At 35.5% G+C, this 27,292-nt stretch overlaps 3 protein-coding genes and 1 pseudogene across 3 annotated transcripts; 1 reads left to right on the top strand and 3 right to left on the bottom strand.

Annotated features, from left to right (window-relative positions):
• Positions 1-1,787: 1,787 nt before the first annotated feature.
• Positions 1,788-3,772, top strand: LOC133286895 (uncharacterized). The gene is made up of 2 exons (XM_061484397.1): positions 1,788-2,243; positions 2,690-3,772. The coding sequence occupies exons 1-2, from the start codon at positions 1,788-1,790 to the stop codon at positions 3,770-3,772; spliced, it is 1,539 nt and encodes a 512-aa protein (XP_061340381.1).
• A 6,667-nt stretch (positions 3,773-10,439) lies between these two features.
• LOC133286877 (uncharacterized) lies at positions 10,440-11,183 on the bottom strand. Its single transcript, XM_061484377.1, has one exon. The coding sequence runs from the start codon at positions 11,181-11,183 to the stop codon at positions 10,440-10,442; it is 744 nt and encodes a 247-aa protein (XP_061340361.1).
• A 348-nt stretch (positions 11,184-11,531) lies between these two features.
• On the bottom strand, positions 11,532-16,068 carry LOC133286850 (importin subunit beta-3-like). Its single transcript, XM_061484345.1, has 10 exons — positions 14,872-16,068; positions 14,561-14,764; positions 13,820-13,930; positions 13,552-13,634; positions 13,387-13,453; positions 13,240-13,306; positions 13,018-13,154; positions 12,221-12,312; positions 12,067-12,133; positions 11,532-11,696 (listed from the first exon to the last, which is right to left on the bottom strand). The coding sequence occupies exons 1-10, from the start codon at positions 16,066-16,068 to the stop codon at positions 11,532-11,534; spliced, it is 2,190 nt and encodes a 729-aa protein (XP_061340329.1).
• Positions 16,069-22,228: 6,160 nt separating this feature from the next.
• LOC133286876 (importin subunit beta-3-like) lies at positions 22,229-25,107 on the bottom strand (annotated as a pseudogene).
• Positions 25,108-27,292: the final 2,185 nt, after the last annotated feature.

The raw sequence follows: 27,292 nt of genomic DNA, 5'->3' as shown, positions 1-27,292 counted from the left end.
TAAGCAACAGCGACACGTGAGAGAGCGACAAGCACGTCGGCACCTTATATTACATCTTCACCCTCCACGTGGGGCTGCTGATTCATCATTGTACACTTGTTACAACATACAACTCTCGATTCTGTGAATGAGAATTTATTAAATAATAAACAAATATTTATTTATATATTTTTGAGATAAGAGCAGAATCAAAGTGTTGGGCTGATGATGGGCCCAATATTGGACAATCAATTGGGTTTTAAGCCCATGGTTATTTTGTTTTGATATTTTAGGTCAAAGCCCGTGGTTTTAAGCATTGAGGGAAGTTTACAAGAAGGAGAGGAACAGTGACTAAAGTGTCACTGTTGGCCAAAAAAATTACCAGATTGTCACGTTAACAGTAAATTTTATCAAAATGTCACGTGGCATATTTCGCTACACTGTGTAGCGAAATATGTGTGCAAATAATTCACTACATAGTGTAGCGAAATATGCCACGTTAGACTACTCAGAACAAAAAATGTCATGTGTCAAAATTGAAAAAATTCGCTATATAGGGTAGCGAATTTCTACAGTTTTGACACGTGACATTTTTGGTTTTGACGTGGCATATTTCGCTACACTGTATAGCGAATTATTTATACACATATTTCGCTACAGTGTGTAGCGAAATATGCCACGTCATGTTTTGACAAAAAATTTACTGTTCGCCGCTGGTGACAAAATGGTCACTGTTGCAAGAAGAAGTAGTTTCCTTTCAATCTTTGTTCCAAGAAGACCAGAGCTATTAGAAGACGCCTACCAAGTACCAGGTACCTTTTATGTTTCTGCTTTGATTCAATTATCTGTAATATACCTTTTTTTATTAAGGGCTGAATTTATTATTATTATTTTTAAATGCATTGGTCTTATTGCTTGGTTGATGTTGTGCAAACGTTGGGGTTACGCTTGATGTGAGTGAAAGTGAAAAGAGAGCAGAGGGACGAGGTGTTATTAAGGTGTAGAGAGATTATGTGTATAAGTATGATTGAGAAGTAAGCCAAACAAAGTTTTTGATTCAGGAACTGACACCGAAAGCGGAGAAAGTTGTAAGCGAGGCTCAATCTAGAGGCGGTTTAAAATTTAATATCCCCTGATTTAGGGCATGTTACTTTTTTTACCAAAAGAAAAAAAGATATGTTACATGGTTCCTTATCTTTCACGTCATGAAATCACGCATTCAAAGTTACATTACTAAATTAAACTATGGGTTAAATGTTGCTTATATCATGGGAGATAAATTTATTTTTTATATATATAAAAGTTTATCCTTTTTGTATCTTTCATTTGAGTTCATCTACCACCGACCTCAATTAATTTGGGATAAAAATGTTATTGATGTTGATGTTGATGTATAAAAGTTTATGGGACTTATGTTTTCTCTTTCTCTCTCTTTTCCTCTCATGGGCTCGTATTCTGAATCCCTTATGTTGAATGTTCTGTTTATTGCTTTCCAGCAATCATTTCTATGAATATATACTTTTTGACATGCATGTTATAGGCGGAAAAGGTTTTCGAGGCTAGTACATGTGCATTTGTTTCTCACCAATGTCTATAATATTTCAATGGCTGGAGAACGATTACTATGGATTCTTAAACGAATAGTGTACTTTGCATAATATTTCAAGCTATTTCCTGTTTCCTCTGTCTCTTCTTCCTCTTTTTCAGAACTCCCTTTCTTTATTGTTTATTATTAATTTTCCGATATGCATACTTATGTAATTTTTCCCCTTTTCCAATAGGAGAATACTATGTTAGGTCCTTCAGGAATGGCAGAAGAAGCTGGTATGTTCATGATTCATCAAACAATCGGCAGTGTTTTGTGTTGCAAATGTGGAATTCCAATGCAACCAAATGCTGCCAATATGTGTGTGAAGTGTTTGCGCTCAGAAGTTGATATCACAGAAGGATTACTGAAGCGTCTAGTGCTTGTCCATTGCCCTGAGTGTGAGAGTTACTTGCAGCCACCCAGAAGTTGGGTTAAACTACATTTAGAATCAAAGGAGCTGCTAACATTTTGCTTGAAAAAATTGCAGAAGAATTTAAGCTCCAATAAAGTAAGGATGGTTCACGCCGAATTTATTTGGACTGAGCCCCACTCCAAGAGGATAAAAGTCAATGTCAAAGTTCAGAAGGAGGTTCTGAATGGAGCTATTCTTGAACAATCTTATACTGTGGAGTATTTTCAACAGGAACATATGTCTCAGTCTTGTTCTAGGGTCCAGGTTTGAAGGTATATCATCAGAAACGCGGAAGCGCATCGTACGTACGTACCGATGCGATGAGGAATGAAGAACACCGCTTTGATTACCTGAGATGAAGCAGCGAACGTGCCAACAATTTCTCACGTTCAGTTCTCCTCCTCAAGTCTCACGATCTGCAGCAACGCACTACTACGAACGGTCGCAATTCCGCTCTACGGTTGATCTTCCAGGCTATGACTCAAGGGGATCAGGTGGTCATGTGGGCAACTGTTCAGATGATGAACGTCTGCCTCTTAGGTGTGTTTCTGATGTCTGTAACCCTAGGAAGCACTTGAGAGAAAAGAGAGTTTATATAGTCTGCCCAATCCAAAACTAACCCTAAGCTTCATGGGTTAACATTGGACTTTGGGCTCACTCTCACTGAAGCTATTGAGCTTAAGTGAAAAGAGCATACTAAACCTAACAAGGCTAACCCTCACCAGTGGGTTGCTGCTGTGCAACTCAGGCAACATGTTTCTCATCGGCGCACTTTCTTTTATTTGGAACAGATGATTCTGAAGCATGGTGCTGCTGCTAGTGCTATAAGAATCAAACAGATGGATCAAGGTATTGATTTCTTTTTCTCTAATAGAAGTCATGGTGTCAAATTTGTGAACTTTGTTGGGAAAGTTGCTCCTGTGAGGAGCCGTCACGATAAGCAACTTGTTTCTCATGATCCAAAGAGTAACAACTACAACTACAAATATACATTTTCTGTTGAAATCAGCCCCATTTGCCGTGAGGATATAATTTGTCTGCATCCTAAAGTTGCTGTTAGTTTGGGAAATCTTGGTCCTCTTGTGATTTGTACTAAGGTTACCAACAACATTGCTTTGCTTGATCCATTTACCCTAAGGCACTGCTTCTTAGATGCTGATCAGTACTGGAGGACATCCTTCAAGTCTTTACTTACTAGCAGACAGTTAGTGGAATATATTGTGTTAGATGTGGAGGCTGTTTCATCTGAGGTTACTATTGGTGGCACAAAATATGTTTTGGCAGATGCACAAATGGCTCGCGTGTCAGATTTTGGAAAGAATGGCACAATATTTTCAATCAGGACTCACCTAGGCCATCTTTTAAGTCCTGGTGATTATGCTCTTGGTTATGACTTGTATAGGGCTAACAGTAATGACATTGAATTGGACAAGTACAGAGGACTTGTTCTTCCTGATGCAATCTTAATAAAGAAGAGTTATGAAGAGAAGCGCCAGAAAAAACGTGGTAAGCCTCGCTCATGGAAGCTTAAATCACTTGACATGGAGGTTGATGATAACAAGGGTAGAGTTGAACAAAACAAGATGAACTCAGAATATGAACAATTCTTGAAAGATCTTGAAGAAAACCCTGATATGAGGTTTAACATATCATTGTACCGAAATAAAGAGTACCAGCCATCAGAGATTGCATCAGTGACTGCTGGTGAAGAGCTACCTTCTGTTGCATTGGAGGAGTTGCTGGCTGATCTTGATCTAGAGGACGAAGATGATGAGGATGACATGACAGAATGAACAAAAGCCTCTTCTATTCTTAATATAGAATGTTATAGAATCTTGGTTTTGTTCATGTCTAGGGTGATTTTTGTTTTTTTTATTCTTCATTTATGCCCGTGTTAATTTGCAATCTCTGTTGATGTTTTCATTATTGGGAAAAATTTTCTCATTTCGTTGAAGATAGATATCTCATGTCATACACTCATCAAATTTTGTGACAGTTTTTTTTATTTCTTTTTCTTTTTGTTTTAAATTATGGACTCCACATATTTATCTAACACACATGAGAAAACTATCTCAAGCACCATGATTAGTAACTCCTTTCATTATTAGAAGAAATATTATGATGATTATTTTGCAGGAAGCAGTAACAATACGTGTAAATAACTGGGTTATCATTTTAACATTCTGTTTTTTATTAATCTTCCAAAGAAAGCAATAATGTTCTTCGGTACGAAGTATCGACACTTCAAAAAATTTGATGTGTCGTGTCCGACACTTTTTGACACTCTCTGACTCTCCAACATGTATTGCAAAGACTCAAAAAAAGGGTTCGAAGATTGCGTTGCATTGCTTTTTTAGTTCAACTATTAAATTCATTAGATTATGATTATTATTTTATTAAATTTAAAGCAAAATTGATGGTTATTATAAGATTAATTTTATTTTTTTTTGTTAAATTATCGAATATTAAATATAATATACATTACATAAATTAAAAATATTATTTAATATCTAAACGTGTTCTAATATATCAAAATTTAGCATTTTTAAAAATTAATGTGTCAAAGTATCATATCATATCTCGTGTCCCGTATCGATGTCCTTACAACATAGTTCTTAGGTGTTGGTCTGTTTTACTATTTTCCAACCATTGCGCTTTGAGGGTCATCCGGCCATGGCAAGGGACAGTACTATAATTGTACGATGACAATCAAAGCAAAGATCTTGTTCAATGCTACTTAGTATAATTTTGTACATACAGATAAGATTTACTCTTGTTACAAGTGAGATGAATGCATTTGTTTTCTCCTTTTTTATAATTTCTCTTTTAAATTGTTCATGGTCAAAAGTATATTGGGAGCTTTCAAAACTGGCTCGTGCGTGTATATAAGGGTTAAATTGGGCTGAACATATTTTTAGTCTTTTGTCGGCCTTATGGTGATGGTCAATTTAGTTTATTTGTAATTCTATAAATTTATTTTTTTTAAATTCAAATTAATTAAAACTAAGAAGTTTGAATAATTAGTGTTAAAGACAAATTAACTAGGTTATTTTTTTAATTTTTTTTTTTGGGTATCCTATTATCTAGGTTATTAACTTACTGGCTAATTGAGTTTTAATTCTTTAATTAAAAGATGATAAGATGATAGTTTTTTCTCTAGCTAGGTGATAGTTTATAAGATAAAAAAGAGAGAGATTAGATTTTGAGTTGGTTAAGTCAGATTAAAATTTTTTAATAAACGTTTTTAGATTAATTCATATTTAATTTAGATTAACAGAAATTGTCGTGTTTTAATGTTTTTGTAGAAGATAAATTTATCTTCTATACATACATAAAATTATATGGAACTCATGCGAGAAGAAAAAAGAAAAAGAAAAAAATATACATCTCACATACTTTTATGTATGTATAAAAAATAAATTTATCTCCTACAAAACATTAAATCCTTAAATCATTTTAACTTATGAAATTAGAAATAAAACAGATTAAGGTAAAGGAGTCGGGAGGTTCAGGTAGTTAGTTCATTACTATTATCTTTTAGTTCATTCGATGTTCATGGTAAAATCTAACTCAAATTCTATTCCCAAAACCTTTGTAAGGATTTTATGAAACAATTTTCAGATCCTCTTAACTCAAAGGCCAATGATCTTATTATGTTCAAAACGAAATCAACTATACATTTTTTCTTCCGTAAAAAAAACTTATTAGAAGCGGAAGATATGTTTTGCATAATGGTTTGTATTGATCTGCCTTATTAATTTCCCAGAGGTCATATAAATAGACATAGGAACGTACAAACTGTTACAAAGAAAACAACTATAACAAATCATACCTAGCTGTTACAAAAGGCTAACATAAAATCCTAACAAACTAACAGCTAACAGAGTTTCAAAGTTTCAAATGAAGATTTGTTGTTCAATATTTTCATACTCCCCCTCAAGTTGGAGTATGAAGGTGACAAATACCCAACTTGGACAGTAAATAATGGAATTACTTCTTCCCCAATGCTTTGGTAAAGATATCCGCAGGCTGGTCAACAGAAGCAATATGTGCAGTGGAAATCGTCTTGCTAAGAACATGATCACGTACAAAATGACAGTCCAATTCGATATGCTTAGTCCGCTCATGGAATACAGGATTTGTTGCAATGTGCAAAGCAGCTTGGCTATCACAAAATAATTTCATAGGGGATGATTGGAGGACGCCCAAAGACGCAAGAAATGATTTTAGCCATATTAATTCAGAAGTTGCACATGCCATAGCACAATATTCTGCTTCAGTTGAGGACCTAGACACTGTAGGTTGTTTCTTGGTTTTCCAAGAGATTGGAGATGAACCAAGTTGGATGAAAAAACCAGTGAGTGATCTGCGAGTGATAGGACAACTAGCCCAGTCCGAGTCGCAGTAAGCATAGAGTTGAAGGTCAGAAGAAGATGACAGCAAAAGGCCTTGGCCAGGATTGGCTTTCACATAGTGAAGTAACTGCAAAACTGCATTGTAGTGTTCTTGTTTTGGTTTCTGCATAAACTGGGAGAGGATATGAACACCATAGCAAATTTCTGGTCTTGTAATAGTCAGATATACCAGTTTTCCTATGAGCCGGCGATATCTGGTAGGATCATTGTAGTCAGGACTATCAACAGTAGCTAGCTTGTGGTTTTGTTCGATTGGACTATCAGTGGGCTTGCATCCAAGTAACCCAGCCTCGCTGAGGATGTCAGTGGCATATTTACGTTGTGACATGAACAAACCAGTAGAATTGCGGGCAAACTCGATCCCTAGGAAATACTTAAGTGGACCCAAGTCTTTAATTTGAAAACAAGAGTTCATGTAGGATTTAAGTTTGCAGCAAGCTTCTGCATCATTTCCTGCTAGAAGAATATCATCGACGTAAATCAACACAGCTAGGAATGTAGTTCCTCGTGTGAGAGTGAATAGAGTATAGTCTGCTTTGGATTGAACAAATCCATAGTTGAGAAGATAGGAAGACAGCTTTGTGAACCAGTTACGAGGAGATTGACGCAAACCGTATAAGGATTTACATAGTCGACACACTTGGTATGGACTGACAACATGAAAACCTTGAGGAAGGCGCATATATACTTCATCATTGAGATCACCATGGAGGAAAGCATTGTGGACATCTAATTGATGAATATCCCAGTTTTTGGCAACAACAACTGATAGAAAAGTACAAACACTCACCATTTTAGTGACCGGAGCAAAGGTCTCCGTGAAGTCCTCACTGTCAACTTGGTGGTTTACAGCTACTACAAGACGAGCTTTAAATCTTTCCACAGTGCCATCGGATTTGTATTTGATACGATAAATACATTTACATGGAATGGCACGTTTTCCTGGAGGAAGAGTTGTTAAGGTCCATCTTTTATTATCTTGTAGAGCTTTAATTTCAGCTTGCATGGCTTCACACCAACGTTCATCAGTTGCGGCTTCTTTATAAGAATTTGGCTCAACTCCTGTAGACAAAGCTGCCATGAAATGTGTGTGTTTTGAAGTAAATGGTTTATATGAGATAAAGTTTTCAATGAGGTACCTTACTCCTGAAGATGCGGATGGAATAGGAGACTTGGGATGGAGTATATGTGTTTGTGCATGATGCAAGAATAATCATCCAAGTAACGTGGAGGACGACGACTTCTTTGAGGCTGAGACAATGTAGCTTGGTCTTGTGGAGAATTTTCTGACGAGGGATCACTTTAAAGGGTGTCTTCAATAGGTTGTGGAGGACAAGTACTCCCCCTGTCAGGTGATGTGGGGTTTTGTATGTTATCAAGAACAAAGGAAGAATGATTGTGTGGAAGAGTTTGAGGTATGTCTTCCAAAGGGTGGTGATTAAGTGGGAGTATAGAGGAAGGTAATTGCATTTCATGAGTAGGCTCGGGTGGACCACATGTGGAGTCTGCATCAAATGGAAATGTTGATTCTTGAAAGCGAAAATCACGAGACAAAAATCTTATTGGTTTCAAGATCCATTAATCTCCAACCTTTCTTTCCAAATGGATAGCCGAGGAACACACATCTTGTGGAACGATTAGCAAACTTGTCAGCAGGTTTGGGACGAATCAAGGCATAGCACAAGCAACCAAACGTACGTAGATGAGCATATGAAGGAGGCTGTCCATAAAGCAATTTCATAGGAAGTTTTGCCACCAAGGGTTTTGCTAGGTGTGCGATTGAGAAGATGGGCAGCGGTGAGAATGCATTCTCCCCAAAATTTAACCGATAGGTTACTTTGAAATCGAAGAGCTCGCGCAACATTGAGAATTGTTCGATGCTTTCGCTCAACTCGTCCATTTTGTTGAGGGGTGTCAATGCAAGATATTTGGTGAACTATCCCAAAGTTGGAATGCAACTCGTGCATAGACTGGGAAAGAAACTCAGTTCCATTGTCGGTTCTAAATACTTGGACCATTTTGCCAAAATGTGTTTTTATCATAGCAAGGAAACGTGTGATCAATCTGTGGGTTTCTGATTTTTCTGCCATAAGATAAACCCATGTAGTACGAGTATAGTCATCAACCAATGTGAGAAAATAATGAGCTCCAGTAATTGTAGACGGACGATACGGTCCCTACACATCACAGTGCACAAGTTGAAAGCAATCATTGGTTTTATTATTGCTTAAAGGGAAAGGACATCGAGTCATTTTTGCTCGACAACAAACATCACAAACATCAACTTTATTGTTGCTAATATTAAAAGGAATACAAGGAATTAATGAAAAAACTGCATTTGAAGGATGGCCCAAACGTCGATGCCACAAAGTAGTGTCGGCTTGAGTTGCAAGAGCTTGATGCTTGGACTGTTGAAACACATATACTCCATTGACCAATTTACCCAATCCAATCAGCATCTTCTGGGTGAGGTCCTGCAGAAAACATGTGAATTTATTAAATGTGACAATGGTAGAGGATGTCTATAATAACTGAGATACAGAAATCAAGTTGCATGTGAGATTAGGAACATGCAAAACATTGTGCAATGTTAACTGCGGAGCTAGACAGACAATGCCCGCTTGAATAACAAGCGTGGTAGAGCCATCATGTAAGCCAACTTGAGATGGAGCAATGTGGACAGGATTATTAAGCAGGTTAATATTACATGTCATATGTTGAGAGGCTCCACTGTCTATTAACCAAGATGGAGTAGCAACATTACCAGTTAAAAGTTGTGATTCGTTGGTTGGCTTGTCTACAAGAGAAAGCAAGCGTTGTACCACTTCTGGAGTTAGAGTTGTTGATGGAGATGCAACATTATTTGCTGAAGGCGTAGGCAAGATTGCGGCATTAGCTGTGGCAGGAGTGATTTTTGGTTTGAAACGATCACGTCCTGGTGTTTTTGGAGGAAAACCATGGAGAAAGAAGCACCTGGATACGTCATGATTTGGACGACCACAATGAGAGCATATGCGAACCTGGGTTGCTGCCTTGACAGTAGATGGTGCATGGGGTTTAGTTTGAAGAGCATAACCAACAGCATCAACTCGATCAGGTGAGGAACGGATAATGGTTTTGTGAGTTTCCTCCTGAGTGGCCATTGTGTAACAGCCCCAAACCCTGTAGGAGGATATTGTCCGCTTTGCCCCGCGCACAAGCACCGTCGAGTTCACGGTTTTACGTTTCGGGTTACCCCCCAAAAGGCCTCTTACAAGGAAAGGTATCCACACCCTTATTTAAGGCATGCTTCGTTCCCCTCTCCAACCGATGTGGGACATTACATCCTCCCCCACTGGGAATATAGCGTCCCCGCTGTACACTCCGGTCCAGGGCCAGGCTCTGATACCAAATGTAACAGCCCCAAACCCTGGTAGCAGGATATTGTCCGCTTTTCCCCGTGCACAAGCACCGTCGAGCTCACGGTTTTACGTTTCGGGTTACCCCCGCAAAAGGCCTCCTACAAGGAAAGGTATCCACACCCTTATTTAAGGCATGCTTCGTTCCCCTCTCCAACCGATGTGGGACATTACATCAGTGCCCAGGTAGCGCGCTTAAGCGCCCTGGAGAGCGCTTAAGCGCCCTTGGTGGCAAAAAAAAATGTAAATTCCCTCTGTCTGTGGGCGCTTAAGCGCCCTGGAGCGCGCTTAAGCGCCCTGCCCGCGTAGTTTTTCAGCATACACCTGAGTTAGTAAAATCGTCATAACTTGAGCTACAGAGCTCCAAATGAGGAGCGGTTTGAAACCACGCGTAGCTAACGAAGAGATCTACAATATAGTAGAAGTTGGGAAATAAATAAGAAGTAAATTAATGGTTTATAAATGGAATAAGAACATGATGTTAAGCTTGGTTTATCTGATTCCGCAAAGTAATATGGTTATGATCACGCAATTGGATATTTTAAATCCGGCATCGTTTTAAAAAGAAAAATTTATCCGGAATTTTAATTGAGCCAATGTGATTGTAATTGCGCTTAATATCATAATGCGATGTTAACAAACCGGTTCTAGAATGAGGTCTTACACATTGAATATACGCGATTTAAGGAAGGTAATGGATTGGTGTTAAGGATTTGGGAGCGGATGATACCAAAAGTTGCTTCATCAAGACCCATGAGAAACTGATACACTTGATCGTTGGTGATAATACTGTTAAGAAGCTTAGTAACAGGACATTGATCCCCATTTGAGCACGGGTCAGATGTGTAGTGTTCCTCAAGTTCATCCCAAATGGCACGAAGGCGTGTGTAGTATGAACTGATGGAAGAACCTTGTTGTTTGATGTTGGGAAGGAGACTTTTGAGTTGATAGATACGTGGAATGTTGGCCACAGAATACTTATCCTTGAGATCATCCCAAAGTTGTTTAGCAGTTGGAAAATATTTGATGAAATGACGTAGTTGTGGGTCGATAGTATTGTGAATCCATCCAGATATCATGGAGTTACACATTCTCCAAGCCTGACCTTCATCAGAAATAACGTCGGAAGGAGCGTGGATGGAACCAAGGACAAACCCCAACTTGTTTTTGGCATCAAACGCGTTTTTCATGGCCCTGCTCCATGTGTCATAATTTGAGTCACCGCGTAGCAATATGTTGGTGAGAAGAACGCCTGGTGGGGAGAGATAAAAAGGAGAACGAGGATCTGTAGTTTTTAAGGTTGTGTTGGGGCCAGACGACTCAGTGGTGTTACTGGTTTCAGATGTATTAGGGTTGGGTTGAGTTGTGTTTGGATTTGTTTCGGAAGTCATGGTGGTGGTGTGGGTGGGTTTTAAATTAGGTAACAAGGTTGTACGCTTGATAGGTTAGGAGGCCTGGATTGTACCTTCTGATACCATATTAGAAGCGGAAGATATGTTTTGCATAATGGTTTGTATTGATCTGCCTTATTAATTTCCCAGAGGTCATATAAATAGACATAGGAACGTACAAATTGTTACAAAGAAAACAGCTATAACAAATCATACTTAGCTGTTACAATAGGCTAACATAAAATCCTAACAAACTAACATCTAACAGAGTTTCAAAGTTTCAAATGAAGATTTGTTGTTCAATATTTTCACAAAACTATACATCTTTTTTCTATAAAAGTAAAACTACTAAGAGGATACCAAAGGCAATAATAGTTGCCGTTGATTGGCATTCAAAGACAATAAAATTGTATCAAGCGCACTACGAGGAATCTGTCGCCCAAGCTGCCTCAGCAAATTATTCATCTGCTTGATTGTTTGTGTTGTAGCTAATTTGTCACCCTTATCAATAACCTGTAATAAAATTATATTCAACCAGATATAAGGGCACACATAAAGTGATCAATATTCAATAAAATTAAAGAATCATGTTTATATAGTGTAAGAAATTAGAGCATTAGAGCATATCCAAGTCTTTTCATAACAAAAAACAAAAAGCAATAGTAAAGTTGATCTATAATCTAATTCATGCAGCATAGAAATTCATTCAAAAGGGGACATTTTGTGACTTCAACGAGTCATGTTAACCCAGTAATTTCCTAGATATTCTTTTAAACAAGAATGCCTACAATATTGATAGCTGTCAAGTGTTTAAACATTTCTTAATTGACAGAAAAAACAAAGAGAAATCAAACAAATAGGTATATACATGTCGATAACTCACCTCCACAAACACTGCAATTATCTTAACAAGGTTTTGATTACCGGCTCCTAAAAGGTCCTTATCTAATCTGAAAAGTATTAAAGCATTCCGTTAATCAAACCTGCTTGTTGTATTGAAAAACTAAGAATTCAAAAAGATACTTTTAAACACTCACCTTGCAACCATTACACAAAGTTGTTCATGCATGACTTTGGCTTCAGTCAAATCATCTTTAAGTGGCAAGTAACTTAACCAGGCAGGAACAATCTGCAAGTATAATAGGGGTCAAAATTGTTCTTTCTTCTTCATCATTTTCTAACTATGGCCACCAATTGAACAAATACATAAGTTGATCAAATATATCTATCCTGATATCAAGAAACTTAGCTCTACCTGAACATAAATATAGTAGTAAACCAGTAATTAAATCTGTTGGCTAGGTTTCGACTATTAGTGCAGTAAGAACCATGTCAGAAATTATAAAGCAGCCTTCCTTTTCCATGCTATTTCTTATGTTAAAAGGGACAAGCAATAAATAATACTTATCATACAAAGTTTGAGTAAATACAACTGAATTCAAATTTCAGAATAAGGCATCACTTCAGCAACTTCGACCCTCCCTGATAGGACAAGTATAAATTCTGTTTCACATTCCAGAATATGTTCTGAGGGGACAGTGTATATACCTGGTGAATTCAGTCCTATGCTTATTAGAAAACATTAGGCTCTATGTGGACAACAAAATCAGAATTGAAGTTTTAGAATTTTAATGTCGATTCTAGTTCTGACAAAACTTGAACTACTTCGGATAAATCTTGTGTTTGGATTGCAGAAAGGATTGGTAAATAAAATTGTGGAGTTCATTTCTATGTAAATATTAAAACTGGACTTTTTTTTTTTTTTTTACAGAAAGATCTGAAGAAAGGGCAATAACCTCTAACGATTAGACAACAATATGAAGGAAAACATTACCTTAGAGCCATCAATGCTGTCACGATGGAATTCACAAATTCTTCCTAGAGCAGAAACAGCAATATCATGTGCTTTTGCATTCTCTGAAAGTGATCGATTTGGATCTTTCATTAAAACACTGATTTCTGACAATATCCCTAAAAAGGACAGAAAACATATCTTAGTTGTGATACTATTAACAATAACATTGGGATTTGGGAGAATTATGGAACAAAAGCATACTATTGACAAAAGGCTTCAGCTGAGGTGTTCCAAACTCTGCACAAATTCGAATTCCCCGTGCTGCCTCCTGAAAAAGGGACATAGTAAATAATTGGATACAGAATATCTGCAATAGGAATAAAACCAATCCGGCACAAGGCAGGAAACCTCTTTGATTTCAGAATCCTTGTCATTACATGCTTCTAGTAAGATTGGAAGATAATTTGCACAGTACCTACCAAGAAAAACATATAGAACATGTATGATCATTATATGATATTGATAAATATATCGAACATATAAGAATGACAAAAGGAAGATCAGAAAGACTACTTGGGAGCTACTTCATGACACCGCTGTGCAACTATATTAAAAGTTGACAAGGCAATACTTCTTTGCTTAGCACTTTCTTTACCCTGCAGCAAGCAGATGGCTGAAAAACATCAAATAAACAGATCATAATGGTGGGAATTCAAAAGGAAAATCTTTCAAGAAAAAAAAATGTAGGAATGACATTTTCTCCAAAATTAGTAATAATAAACTATATGGTGACTTTCTACAGACACTGAAATCATGCATAATATAATAATGTAATTTTTACCTTAAGCATTGACAACAATTTGCTCATTATGGTATCCACATTCTTGTTCAATGTTAAGCTCTCTGGAAGAGTGTTCTTTAGAAAGAATAGCATTGCTGAGGCAGCTTGTTCCTAGAAAAACAACATAAGATTATTAACTTATAAGACATGTTTGACAACGAGATAAAGAAGACACATGCTGGTGATAAAGATCATTTGTGTTGGTAGAAATCCAAAAAATCAAAAGGGAAAAATAATTTTCCATAATGTCCCATGGCTTCTTATACACACTAAAAGATTCATAGTAAACAAAGCATATCTGTAGGAGAAAATATTTTTTCAAAATTAAAAGCATAAAAAAAAAAAAAAAACCACACCCCCTTTTTTCAAAATTAAAAGCATCATAGGCTTTTGAAAAATAATATGTCAAAATAGTAGGGTATGCATCTTGATTATAATGAGAGGAGGTATAACTACTAGTGATGTTACATATGTTTATATGGACAGGATTGGCAATACAAAAAACTACTATGAAATTCATTAAGATATCTTCATTCAAATGTCTACATCTGGATATGAAGTGAATCAAAAACTGAATTAATCCAGTCAAACAGTGAGTATAGAAGTACTTCTGAGTGTTTCCTCTGTATTTATGTTTCAGGGCAATGAAGCAACTATCTAAGGATCGTGGAATTTTTAAATTATAGTAAACAGCTTTAGCATGAAACCAGTACTCAATTCACAATTTCACATCTACAGTACCTTCACTTTACAGTCCTGATCACTGTCAAGTGCAATGGAAAAAGCATGCACAAGCCTATGATGATAAAGGATTTGCGCCGCCTGGACAAAGTTTGTAGGCATCTCCATAAAATTAAAAGCTGCCAACCGAACTTGAACATGGGAGTCTTGGAATGTCTTCAAAACTTTGTTCAGCACTTCCCCTTGAAAATTTTCCATCAATACCTGCACAAATGTAGGTATACAAAAAAGGTTAGACAGTGATATTGAAGAAAACAACCACTAAGATAACAACAATTTCTATATATAAGAAAATGTTAAGATGAGGTCACCATTTCATCTGAGAACTCTTTTGCAATCACATTAAGCAATGTAATTCCCGAAAGGCGCTTCTTCCATTCCGTGTCATCCAAGTAAAGAGGCAACACTTCATAAACAATTAAATGCAATACTTTACTCCCTCCAAGTGTGACACAAAGTTGTTTCAAACACTTTATTCCAAAGTCACGGTCATGGTCACCAACACCATCCTCTTTAATAGATAGTAACATTTTCATTGGAATGTGGAACAACCTAACCACAGTATCAGAAGGAAGGTTCAGCAACACGTGTTCACGGTACTCTTTTAACTCCGTCATGGCCATAACCAACTCAAACGCCAAACGGTGCGTTTCTTTGCTCAAACCCTCACTCTCCGCGATCTGAAGCACGTCGAGAACCATGTCACTCACGTAAGGCTTCAACAGAAGAGGCTCTTGCGACACCAAATTTATCAACTCAGCGAACGCGCTTCGAAAATAGGTACCTTCGAAACCATGCAAGAGTGTGAACACACCAACCATCATCGCGCGTAAGAGCTCGTGGAACAGCGAAGGATCAGAGAACAACCGAACCAAACTCACAACCGCACCAAACGACGCAACCTGAACGTTAGGGTTCGACGAAGCCAGAGAACTCAAAAACGACGAATGAAAGACGCGGACGCGGTCGCGGAGAGCATCGGAAATAAGAAAACGACAATCGTTTGGCAACGAAGACAAAACCAACAGCGCGACTTCACGAAACTTGTCGTCGTTTGAAGCGACAGACGACATAACCCATTCGAGAATCTCAGGCCAGTTTTGATGAGTTTTGTATACAACGGAAACGGTTTCAGCGAGGACGACGGAAGCGAGTCTGAGAACTTGGATTGAAGTTTCTTCAGTGAGGTAATCGATGAAGTGGGCTTTGAGACGGGCCTGGGCCACGGGTCTTAGCTTGGGCCAGAGTTCGGAGGGTTTAACGAAGCGGAAGGCGCGTGCGGCGTTTGCGCGCGTGTCGAGATTAGGGCTGCAGCGTAGGAGGAAGAAGAGCTTGATGAAGAGGAGATCGGGGTGGTGGTGCATGCAGCATTGGAGGAATGTGATTGCATGAGATTGGTGTTGGTGAGAGAAGAGATGTGAAAAGAGTGTTTCCATGGCAGTGTTGTCATCGGAACTGAGAACCTCGAAGGCTTTGGATTGCAATTCGGTTGAGAATTCTGACTCCATTACAAATGTTTGCGAGGTGCTTTCTTGCTACGTTATTTGTTTCATAAAGAACGAAAACTCTAGGGAGCAAGAGAAAGAAAGAAAGTATATGTGATGGCTGAAAGAGCAAGACAAATAAATAATCTTATGATTTATTGTCTACGAAGCTATATATATTAGGTTATTTTCATCATAATTGTTATTCTTATTCAATGAGTATCGGCGGTAGGGGCGTTAACGGGTTGAGCCGAGCCGAGCTTTGGTCTTAAAAGCCTAAGTCTGTGTTTAAATGTGATCAAGCCTGTTACTTGTTTTGAATATAATTATAGTTTTGGTTTTTGGTCTTAAAATGCTAAGTCTGTGTTTAAATGTGTAAGTCTGACCAAGCCTGTTACTTGTTATGAATATAATTATTAGCCTGTGTCCTCACTTATTTACAAAAAAATAAAAGCTTTGTTTAGCCTGTTTAAAAAAAATAAGACAACAAAAATTTATCCAAACAAGAGATACAATCAACAGCTAGTAATTCCATAATATTCATAAATTTAATGTACATCTAAATAGCATAATATAGAACAAAATCATTCAAAAAATCTGTTTAACCATAAAATGGGGTGAAATGGATTGAGGAGAGAGATACTAAAAATAGTATAAAAAATATAAAATAAAAATTAATATACTAGGTCAGCCTGGGAGGCTCTAAGGCCGAGCTTTCGAAATTGGAGTCTGAGGCTTTTTTATTAAACGAACTTTGATACAAGTCTAAGTCTGATTCCAACAACCAATTTTAGACATATAATCATATAATCGTGAGTCCAGGCCTTCACGAGCCGAGCCAAAGGCCCCTGGTTCGTTTACCACCCTAATTAGGGGCACCTGATCGAACCTTTCATCATATAATCGTGAATTTGGACACCTGATCGAACCTTATATCATATTATTAGTCGTAATTTAAATACCCTCAAGGAGATTATTAAATATGAAATCCCAATACCCCATTGTTATGGACCTGACAAAGGCTCATATTCTAGAAGGACCAATAAAGGACAACACAAAGGGAAGGGAATCTCCTATTGATGACGATCCTATCCAGACAGCTAAGCAGTTGGACTTGGGTTCCCAATATTCCTAAGAGGCCCAGAAGTACCCTCCTTCAGGTAACCCATCTATAAATACGGGGTTAAACCAATAAGGTACACAGACTAAAAACCCTCTCTCTTAGCTTGTCACTGTGCACACACCCCACGCCTTGACTATGTCGTTATACTATAGTGCACAGTGATGCGCCTATCTTTAGGGTACCTCTCCTATAGGTACCTGGGGGAGGGTAAACAGATCCAATATTAACATACCAATCTATGATTGGACATTATGATCTATCAGATCATAACACCCATGTTACTAATTATAGAACATTTTTAGGGGTGTATTGGATTGGGATTTCAAAGGATTTTAATGGATTGTTTTTGGACAAAAAATCCATTGGTATTCGATTAGGATTTTAAAGGATTGAAAAAAAGTGATGTGATATTCGATTAGGATTTTAAAAGATTATTTTAGAGTCCATCCAAATACGTCGGTATTCAATCAGGATTTTAAACAAAGGAAAAACAATCTTGTGGTATTCAAAAATCTGATGATTATAATGGATTTTCTATTGGTGTGGATTTCGTGAGATTTCTTAGTGAGAAATATATAGGATGCCTCTCTCACAATCTCACCCTAACCCCTAGGATTTCTTGAGATTTCTCTATTGCACTATTTTCTTCTTCTTTTGATGGGTTGACCCGCTAAAAATCGGGTTATGGGAGCTTCGTCAAAGCTAAAAAATAGCATATTTTTGAGCGATTTTCATCACAAAACAACTCAGACATTAGATTTTTTTGAGAGCTTTTGGAAGTTTAAAAAATAATTTTTCAAGCTATGGGCCACGATTTTTCTTGGCATATAAAGGTATGATTTTTGTATTCAAAATAACATAAAACCCTTAAACCAATTTTCATTTTACATCAATGAAACAAGATCAATTTAAAGAAAGATTGAAACTTTCATAATATAAACCCTATATTTCGTAACACTACATTCATGAACTAAATTCCTTCGCTATAGGAAATGATTTCAAACAATTTTTGTATCAATAGATAACTAAAAACTTGTTTTTCAAATGCCCCAAAATAATTTAAAATTTTAATGTATCGATTGAAAATAATTTGAAATTTTTTCTAAACTTTCATGTAATAAAACTCAAAAATTTAGATTCGAAATTTTCTTAAAATACTAAATGAAAACATGCATATGATATATGGTTAGAAAACTCTCATCACTTAGAACAAAAACTCCAAGGTTTCCAAGATCAATTGCAAAAAATTTCAAACAAAATTTTATCATGAACTTTAGGTTCTATATGTAAATTTAGAATTATTTTAATAAATAAATAAAAATTGGGTGTTATAATCATACATGCATAGCTTTGGTACCAAATGAAGAAGATAATTTTTAACTCATTGGTCAAACCCAATAGCATGAACGAGAAAATGCTAATGCATGAAGGACTAGTATAATTTTAGATATATGGAGAATTATTGCTAAGTAATTTTGAATGTTTGTTAAAAGTTATATTATATTTTATTGATTGAGAAAATTATATTAGGTTTTGATTTTTTTATTAATATCATTGCATTTCTTTATTATTTTTTAATTGACTCTTGTAATTTTGAATATTTGTTATAAATTCATATTGTTTTTAAAATCTTATAAATCAATATTATCTTTTCAAATCTTATAAATTCTATTAAAATCATTTAAAATTCAATCTTATGAAATCTTGACTGTAAAAAAAAATCTTTTTAAAAAGTCTTTAAAGTCAGTCTAATTCTAAATAGTCTTTTAAAATCTATAAAAACTTTTTTTTCAAAATTCTAAAGCAATACACCTCGCTTAGTATACTTATCCAAACTTACTTTTGGAAAACTGATATTTAATAATGACTATAAAGGCTAAAATAATGTATCTTAAGATAAAAACAAAAAAGGGTAAAATAAAGAGGTGGCAAAGCGGGTAACATGGCCCGCCCCACCTCCAACCCACCTTAAAATAATCCAATCTGCCTTACTTTTGAAAATGAATTGAAAATTTTATCCCGTACCGCCTTGCCAACTCATCAATATATTAAAAAAGTGATTTTTTTTTTAATTTATACTCCCCACAAATGTAAAAGGTATCAAATGAAGACAAAAGATATATAAGAAATATCATAATAATTATTATTATTTAAAATAAAAAATTAACCTGCCTCGCCACAAGTTGAACCCGTTTTGACCCGCCCTTAAAAGAGACTGGTTGAAGCAGGTTGGCGGGATGGAAATCCCAACCCAACTCGCCATTTGTAGCGGCTTACATTTTGTCAACTCTAAGTTTACGAGATTATTGTTTCTCATGTTGTAAAAGTGTATGAGGCCATATGAAAAAAAGAGAAAATAAAAATATAGACACCGCACATTTTTATATATGTATAGGAGATAAATTAATTATCTTCTACAACTTGAGAAACATTAAGTCAATGATTTATTATATAGAAAAAGTAATTATAATGATAACAAATAAAAAAACAAAACATAAACAGAACTGAAAATAATATAAGATAAAACAAAGTCGTCGACTCCAAAAATAAGATATGTTGTTATCTTTGTTTTATTATTTCAATATGATTCGGCTAATTGATATAATTTAGTATTTCATAGATTTGTAAGACATTAGGGTACAAAGCTTTAGCTAATAACGTATAGTTTTAAAGATAAACGGAAATTTATCTATATTCTTGGTATATAAAGTTTTTCTCAAGCAAATTTTTGTTGTTTCTATATTTTTATTTTATATTTTAAATTACGCATATTTCATATAGCTCTTTGAAATACGGAAACAAATACGGAATATGTGGGCATGCATGCACGGTAATTTTTTTTGATAAACGGATAGAATAAATTTTAAAATTTTAGAACACAATACAGTTAAGATATAAGGTTTTAAATAACTTTGTCTAAAGTTTATTGAAACAAGAGGCGGATTTAGGGGGCCACCACCCTCCCAAATTTAAAGAAACTTTTTTTAATATATATATATAAAATAAAATTTTAATAATATTATTAAATTATTTGTTTTAAAAATTATATAATATAAAATTATTTTTCATGACACCATAAGATATCACACTACACTCAATCATGGCCCCATTTGCATCCCCATGGAAAAAATCCCTCTCTTTCTCTTTCAATTTTAACAAATTTTCTCAGCTCAGTCTTTCACTATCTCTATTTTTTTTTTATGAAATTAACAATGATGCTATTATTCGATTGTTTTGTTTCGAAATCCTTTCATATAATCCCATGTTTTGAATGTTTTGTTTCGACTCATTGATTAGCATTTTTTTATACCGACGTTCGGTGCGTTAATATTTTTTAATGCTTTAATGTTTCATTAAAGATTACTTTATGACTGAAAGAATAAATTGTGCTGGACAAATAAATTAAAAAAAATTTCAAAACATGGATGAACCAATAAAAAAATAAAATCAAAACTCAAGGTGAAAAACAACATATTTATTGGAGACTTGTAATATTTCAAATTTTCAAATACTTCATTTACTGAACTGTTAGTGTATTTTTTTAGTCTGTAATTTCTTATTCTTTGAACTCTGGGATCTAGAAGTGTTTACTTTTCAATGTTGGTTAGCTTGCAGGAGTGTTGTTCTACGTACAATATATCTTGATGATTATATTTAAATAATTTTACTGGATTCAACAGATTGTCCAAGCATCATTTAGGTACAATGTATTTCCACATACACTTTTTTTAATTTATTTACTTATCTATAATTTATTTAAACATTTTCTGGATCTGTTTTTATTGTAGATAGGTTTAACAATGCGAAAACACGTAGAGTAAGAGTCAAGTGAAGTGATCTTAATTTCTGTAATATATTTCTTTCAATTTTTTGCATATTATGTCTGTATTGTATTTGAAGTAATTTTATTTATGAAGAAGTATTTTTATTTTTCGCCCCCTCTCAATAAAATTCCTGCGTCCGCCACTGATTGAAACAATGTTGTGTTGGGGCAAAAATTATGGTGAGTTTGTAATTTTAATTTATTTCAGGATTATAATAGTCTTTGTCATTTTAATTTTTTAATTGCAAAACAACATCGTTTCAATTGACATTAGACAAGTTATCTAACGTAACATTAGATACTATTTTCCTAAGTATAACATATAAAAATATATAATCTTAATATAAAAACGTATTCTTAAATGATACCAAAGACATCAATACTTTTCAAGTCAGCTTTAATCATTGTACTGTAATTTATGGATCTAATCATTAAAGTATCTCATTTTTATGGGGACAAAAATTCAAAAAGTAATTTGAAAATATAGGTTAAAAATATTTAAAAGTATCCAAAAGACAAATCATACGATACATATTAAATATCAATATCAATATGATAGTTTTTTAATTTCTTCACCATTTTATTAATTATTCAATTAATACAATTAGAGCTTTTTCAAACTTATATAGGAGGTGGCTCTCCCATAATATTTTTTCCATTTTGATATATATGTTAGTTCTTTCTCATTTTTACATTGCAATCGTGCTACATTAAGATACAATCTTTACGGTGTATGGATTCAATGATGCATGCCATGTCACAAACTGGCTCCATTTACCCTTTTTGACAGTTTTTTTTTTGGCAAAAATGTACTAATATGGCAAAACATAGAGATAGAGAGACAACCATTTACTTCAAAATACAAACCAATCCACTCTCTAAAATAGTGATTTGTTATTTAAAATTGAAGTCATTTTACTATATGAATTTAATCTTAACTTAATCATTTGAATACACGATATATGGTTATTAATGAATGTTGGTACGTATTGTCGTTTTTCCTTTGAAATGATTTAATCGTATATCATTATATATGTATATACAAGTAAAGCTACTATATTGGAGCGGGCTTCTCTTCCACTTATATTTGAAATTTTTCTGTTAACAAAAAGTAACAGAATAAATTGTATGAGCTACAAAAAGAAGGGAAAAAATGAAATTAAAGTTACAATATCCCTTGCTTAGAAGATTAATAAGAGAACTTTGGAATTACTATTAACAAAATCCTCTCGCCAAGACTACTTGTGAGCTACTTCATGACACCGCTGTTCAACAAAGTTGAAAGTTGACAAAGCAATTCTTCTTTGCTTAACACTTCTTAGCAAGCAGATGGCTGAAAAATATCAAATAAGCATGTCACAATGGGAGGAATTAGAATATTATGAGCCTTGATGAAAATTTCAAGAAGGAAAATGTAAGAAATATATTTCCTTCTTTATTGGTAGTAATAAATTATCCGGTAACTTATCGACAGACACTGAATTCCAGCATAAAAAAAGATTGTAATTTTTACCTGAAGCAATGACAACAATTTGCCCATTACGGTGTCCACGTCCTTGAACATAGTTAAGCTCTCTGGAAGAGTGTTCTTTAGAAAGAATAGCATAGCTGAGGCGGCTTTTACCTAGAAAAGCAACACAAGATTATTAACTTATAAGACAAGTTTGAAAAACAAGATAAAGAAGACACACATGCTGATGATAATAACAAGGGAAAAGTTGACCAATATCTCTGTGGTTTGCTTCAGAATCACCTATGTTCCTGTGGTTTTTTTTTATCACATATACTCTTGTGCTTTGTAAAAAATAAAAAATCACAGGACATATATGATTAAAAACATATATTTTTGCAAACCACAAGAACATATATGATAAAAAAAAAAACCACAGGGACATAAATGATCCTGAAGCAAACCACATGGTATTAGTGAACTTTTCCCTAATAACACTAATGACTTGCTCAGTGAGAGTGAAAACATAAAGAATGGAAGGACGAGTAAAATATCTAGACACTGTTCATGCTTCCAAGCATTGCCAACGTTCCCACCCCGAGTGTTCATTTCAAAGAAAAACTATCAAAAGATAAATTGCTAAAAATTTCAACATGAGATTGAGAGGAGGTATGTATCTTGATCATAATAAGAGGAGGTACCTTTTAACTATACACTAGGGATTATACCTTTGTTTATGTAGTCATGATTGGCATACCAAAAAACTAGCAGCAAAATTCATTCAAAAGAAGCTATGGATGAAGTGAATAATCTAAAACTGAATTAATCCCCTAGACTACTAGCAAAGTGAGTATATGTACTTCAGAGTTGTTTCTCCTGTATTTATGTTTCAGGGCAATGAAGCAACTATCTATGGGTCACGGAAGTTTGTATATCATAATATGATAAGAACCTTGAGGTGTACCACCTCTAAAGCTAACTCAAAGTGTAAGAGTCCTCAACGCCTTATAAACCCCACATTAGTTGCCCATACAACCAACGTGGGACTCTAAGTCCCATACCTTGCAAATAGGTCCCTAACATAATAATTAGCTTTAACATGATGCAAGTAAATTCAAATTCAATTTCACATCTATATATCTACAATACCTTCACTTTATAGTCCTGATCATTGTCAAGTGCAATAGAAAAAGCATTCAGAAGCCTAGGATGATAAAGGGTTTGCGCCACATGGACAAAGTTTGTAGGCGTCTCCATAAAATTAAAAGCTGCCAACCTAACTTGAGCATGAGAGTCTTGGAATGAATTCAAAACTTTGGTCAGCACTTCCCCAAGAAAATTTTCCATCAATACCTGCAAAAATGTAATTAATAAACAAAGGTTAGACAGTGTGAGAAAGTAGTAAACCTCACCAGCAATTAAGTCAAAAAAGTTATTAATATATATGAAAGCAAAAGAGAGTTGTTAAGATGATGAGATCACCATTTCATCAGAGAACTCTTTTGAGATCACAGTAAGCATTGTAATTCCAGCATGGCGCTTCTTCCATTCCTTGGAATCCAAGTAAAGAGGCAACAGTTCTGAAGCAATTGCCAATACTTTACTCCCTCCAAGTGTAACACAAAGTTGTTTCAAACACTTTATTCCAAAGTCATAGTCATGTTCACCAACACCACCATCCTCTTCAATACACAAAAGCATCTTCATAGGAACGAGGAACAACCTAACCACAGTTTGAGAAGGAAGGTTCAGCAACACGTGTTCACTGTACTCTTTTACCTCAGTCATGCCCATAACCAACTCAAACGCCAAACGATGTGTTTCTTTGGTCAAACCCTCATTCTCCGCGATCTGAAGCGCGTCGAGAACCATGTCACTCACGTAAGGCTTCAACAGAAGAGGCTCTTAAGGCACCAGATTTATCAACTCAACGAACGCGATTCGAAAATAGGTACCTTCGAAACCATGCAAGAGTGTGAACACGCCAGCCATCATCGCGCGTAAGAGCTCATGGAACAGTGAAGGATCAGAGAACAATCGAACCAAACTCACAACCGCACCAAACGACGCAACCTGAAGGTTAGGGTTCGACGACGCCAGAGAACTCAAAAACGACGAATGAAGAACGCGGAGGCGGTCGCGGAGAGCATCGCAAACAAGAAAACGACAATCGTTTGGCAACGAAGACAAAACCAACAGCGCGACTTCACGAAACTTGTCGTCGTTTGAAGCGATAGACGACACAATCCATTCAAGAATCTGAGGCCAGTGTTGATGAGTTTTGTATATAACGGAAACAGTTTCAGCGAGGACATAGGAAGCGAGTCTGAGAACGTGGATTGAAGTTTCTTCTGTGAGGTAATTAATGAAGTGGGTTTTGATGTGGGCCTGGACCACGGGCTGTAGCATGGGCCAGATTTCGGAGGGTTTAACGAAGCTGAAGGCGCGTGCGGCGTTGGCGCGCGTGTCGAGATTAGGGCTACAGCGTAGGAGGAAGAAGAGCTTGATGAAGAGGAGATCGGGGTGGTGGTGCATGCAGCATTGGAGGAATGTGAGTGCTTGGGGAGAGGAGAGGTCGGAGAAGAGAGTTTCAATGGCGTTGTTGTCGTTGGAACTGAGAACGTTGAAGGCTTGGGATTGCCATTCGCTTGGGATCTCTGACTCCATCAGAAGAAAGGTTTTGGATTCTTTTTCTTTTCTTTGGTGTGGAAGGTTTTGGATTCTTGTTGAACTTTTACAGTCACATGTCGGGGGTTGCCTTATATAAAAAACACTCGAGTCTTCAATGAACAAAAAAACCACTAGCTATAAATTTTTGGTAATACTACTGCATCAAAGATTCAGTGTATTCCATTAATAGAAATTTTATATATCAGTCAAAATTTTATTTTCTCTACCAAATTTTTTTCTCTTATCTGATGTGTAATGCTTCCATTGATGGAATGTGCACTGAATCAATCTAGATACAATAATAACACCAAAGATTTATTCGTAATTTAGATGGTTTTCAAAAGATTCTTACGCGTTGCTTTTTTAAGAAATATTTGTAAAAGTCAAAAACTACTTTGTGTTAACATATTGGGATTAGTATTTGCACTTTTAAAGATATTGTGACAACCAAGTTGTGTTACTAACAAGTGACTACTAATTAATCTCACTGTTAGATCGATTATGTTGATCCAACGGTTATATTTATTTCCATCTTTGTATGGTTATGATTTCCCATATTTAAAGTGAAAGCATTAAATATGAGAAATCCTAACCATACAAAGGTGGAAATAAATATAAAGTATTTAAATTTGGGAAATCATGACCACACAAAGATGGAAATAAATATAACCGTTGGATCAACATAATCGATCTAACAGTGAGATTAATTGGTAGTCACTTGGTAGTAACACAACTTGGTTGTCACAATATCCTTCCCCTTTAAAGTATATTAAATTGTGTGATTTTAGTTAAAATTATTAATCATGACGGGAGAAAATGAAAGTTTTTTTAATTTAAATATTAAATAAATAAATAATAATAATTTTAAATAAAATAATTATTTTTTAAATAGATAAATATTGTTTCCTAACATATTTAAAAAAAATTGATGTATAAAGTCGATTGAATGACAAAAAAAATATACTTTTCAATGAAATAATTGGGTTAGGGCAAGATTAGATTCCAGAAAAAGCAATTAGTTTCAAAGTTTGGAGTTAGAAGTGTTTTGGCTTATTTTTCCTCTTATTTTTTTTCAATATTTACATTCATATAGTTAATAAAGAGGATTTTTATTTTTTTTAAACCCACATGTTTCGTAGGAGTGTTCATCAATCGATTCAAACAGATTCAAACCACGGTGACAAAAGCGAAAAATCGAAAATCGAAAAAAAATCGTAAAATTTAATTGGATTGGATCGAATTTTGGATGAGTTGGTGAAAATCGATCCAATCCAAACCGATCCAATGATTTTCCAATTTTACCATCTACTTACTTGGGCCTTTTCCCAATCATAGCCCAAAAACCATATAATCTTATATTCTAAGACAAAGCCATTCTTTGGCAACTTCTGACACGTGTCTGCTTCTCTTTCACTTTCAGGTTTGCTTTCACACTACACAATTCAAAAAGTTTCCTTCTTTGGTAATTCAGGGAATAAAAAAATTCGAAAAGAAATTATAATCTGGACTCAAAATTGATGGCCACGATTTGCTACCTAAAATCAATGGTGCAGATCTGTTCTCATTTTTATTAGGACACAACTCATCTTTTTTTGAAATTTGAAATTTGAAATTTGGAGTTCAAAATTTAAATTTGATTTTTAAAAACTGACAACTCAGTTAATGTTCACCTACTTTCTTGAAATTGTTAAACGTTTAACAAAATATACAAGCATTCTCACTGTTCTATGAATTGCAAAATATACACGTTATCAGCACGATCTAACTAATTGAGCACGACAATCTCTCTACCGCCTCTCTCTATCTCTCTCCGTGTGTGCTAAGAATAGAAAGCTCAGAATCGCCGCACGGTGATGCCGCCAAGCTCCGCGATGCGTTCGATTTGTACGATCGCGACAGGACCTACCTCATCTCCATTTCCAAATAGGATAAATCTGTCCTGCCACTAATGCAAATACTGACCCTGTCAACAATTCGTCTAAAAAAAAAATCGAAACCCTATATCACAAGAACACCGCCATCACAGATGCTCTCTTCGACGAACAGGACCATCTCCATCGCTTGGCCGCTGGCGCCTCCTCCATGTCTATTGATCACCTCTGTCGCTTCCTGACAGAGCACTGTCACCACCGAGTCCCGTGGACTCACTCCTTGAAATCTCAGCAAGGTGAGTTCCCCGACT

The sequence above is a fragment of the Gastrolobium bilobum genome, unplaced genomic scaffold (genome assembly GCF_033153095.1).
Source record: "Gastrolobium bilobum isolate Gb01-03AN ecotype WA unplaced genomic scaffold, APGP_CSIRO_Gbil_v1 utg3261, whole genome shotgun sequence".
Taxonomy (NCBI): Eukaryota; Viridiplantae; Streptophyta; class Magnoliopsida; order Fabales; family Fabaceae; genus Gastrolobium; species Gastrolobium bilobum.
The sequence above is the reverse complement of the archived record's forward strand: the minus strand, read 5'-3'. Positions and strand labels throughout refer to the sequence as shown.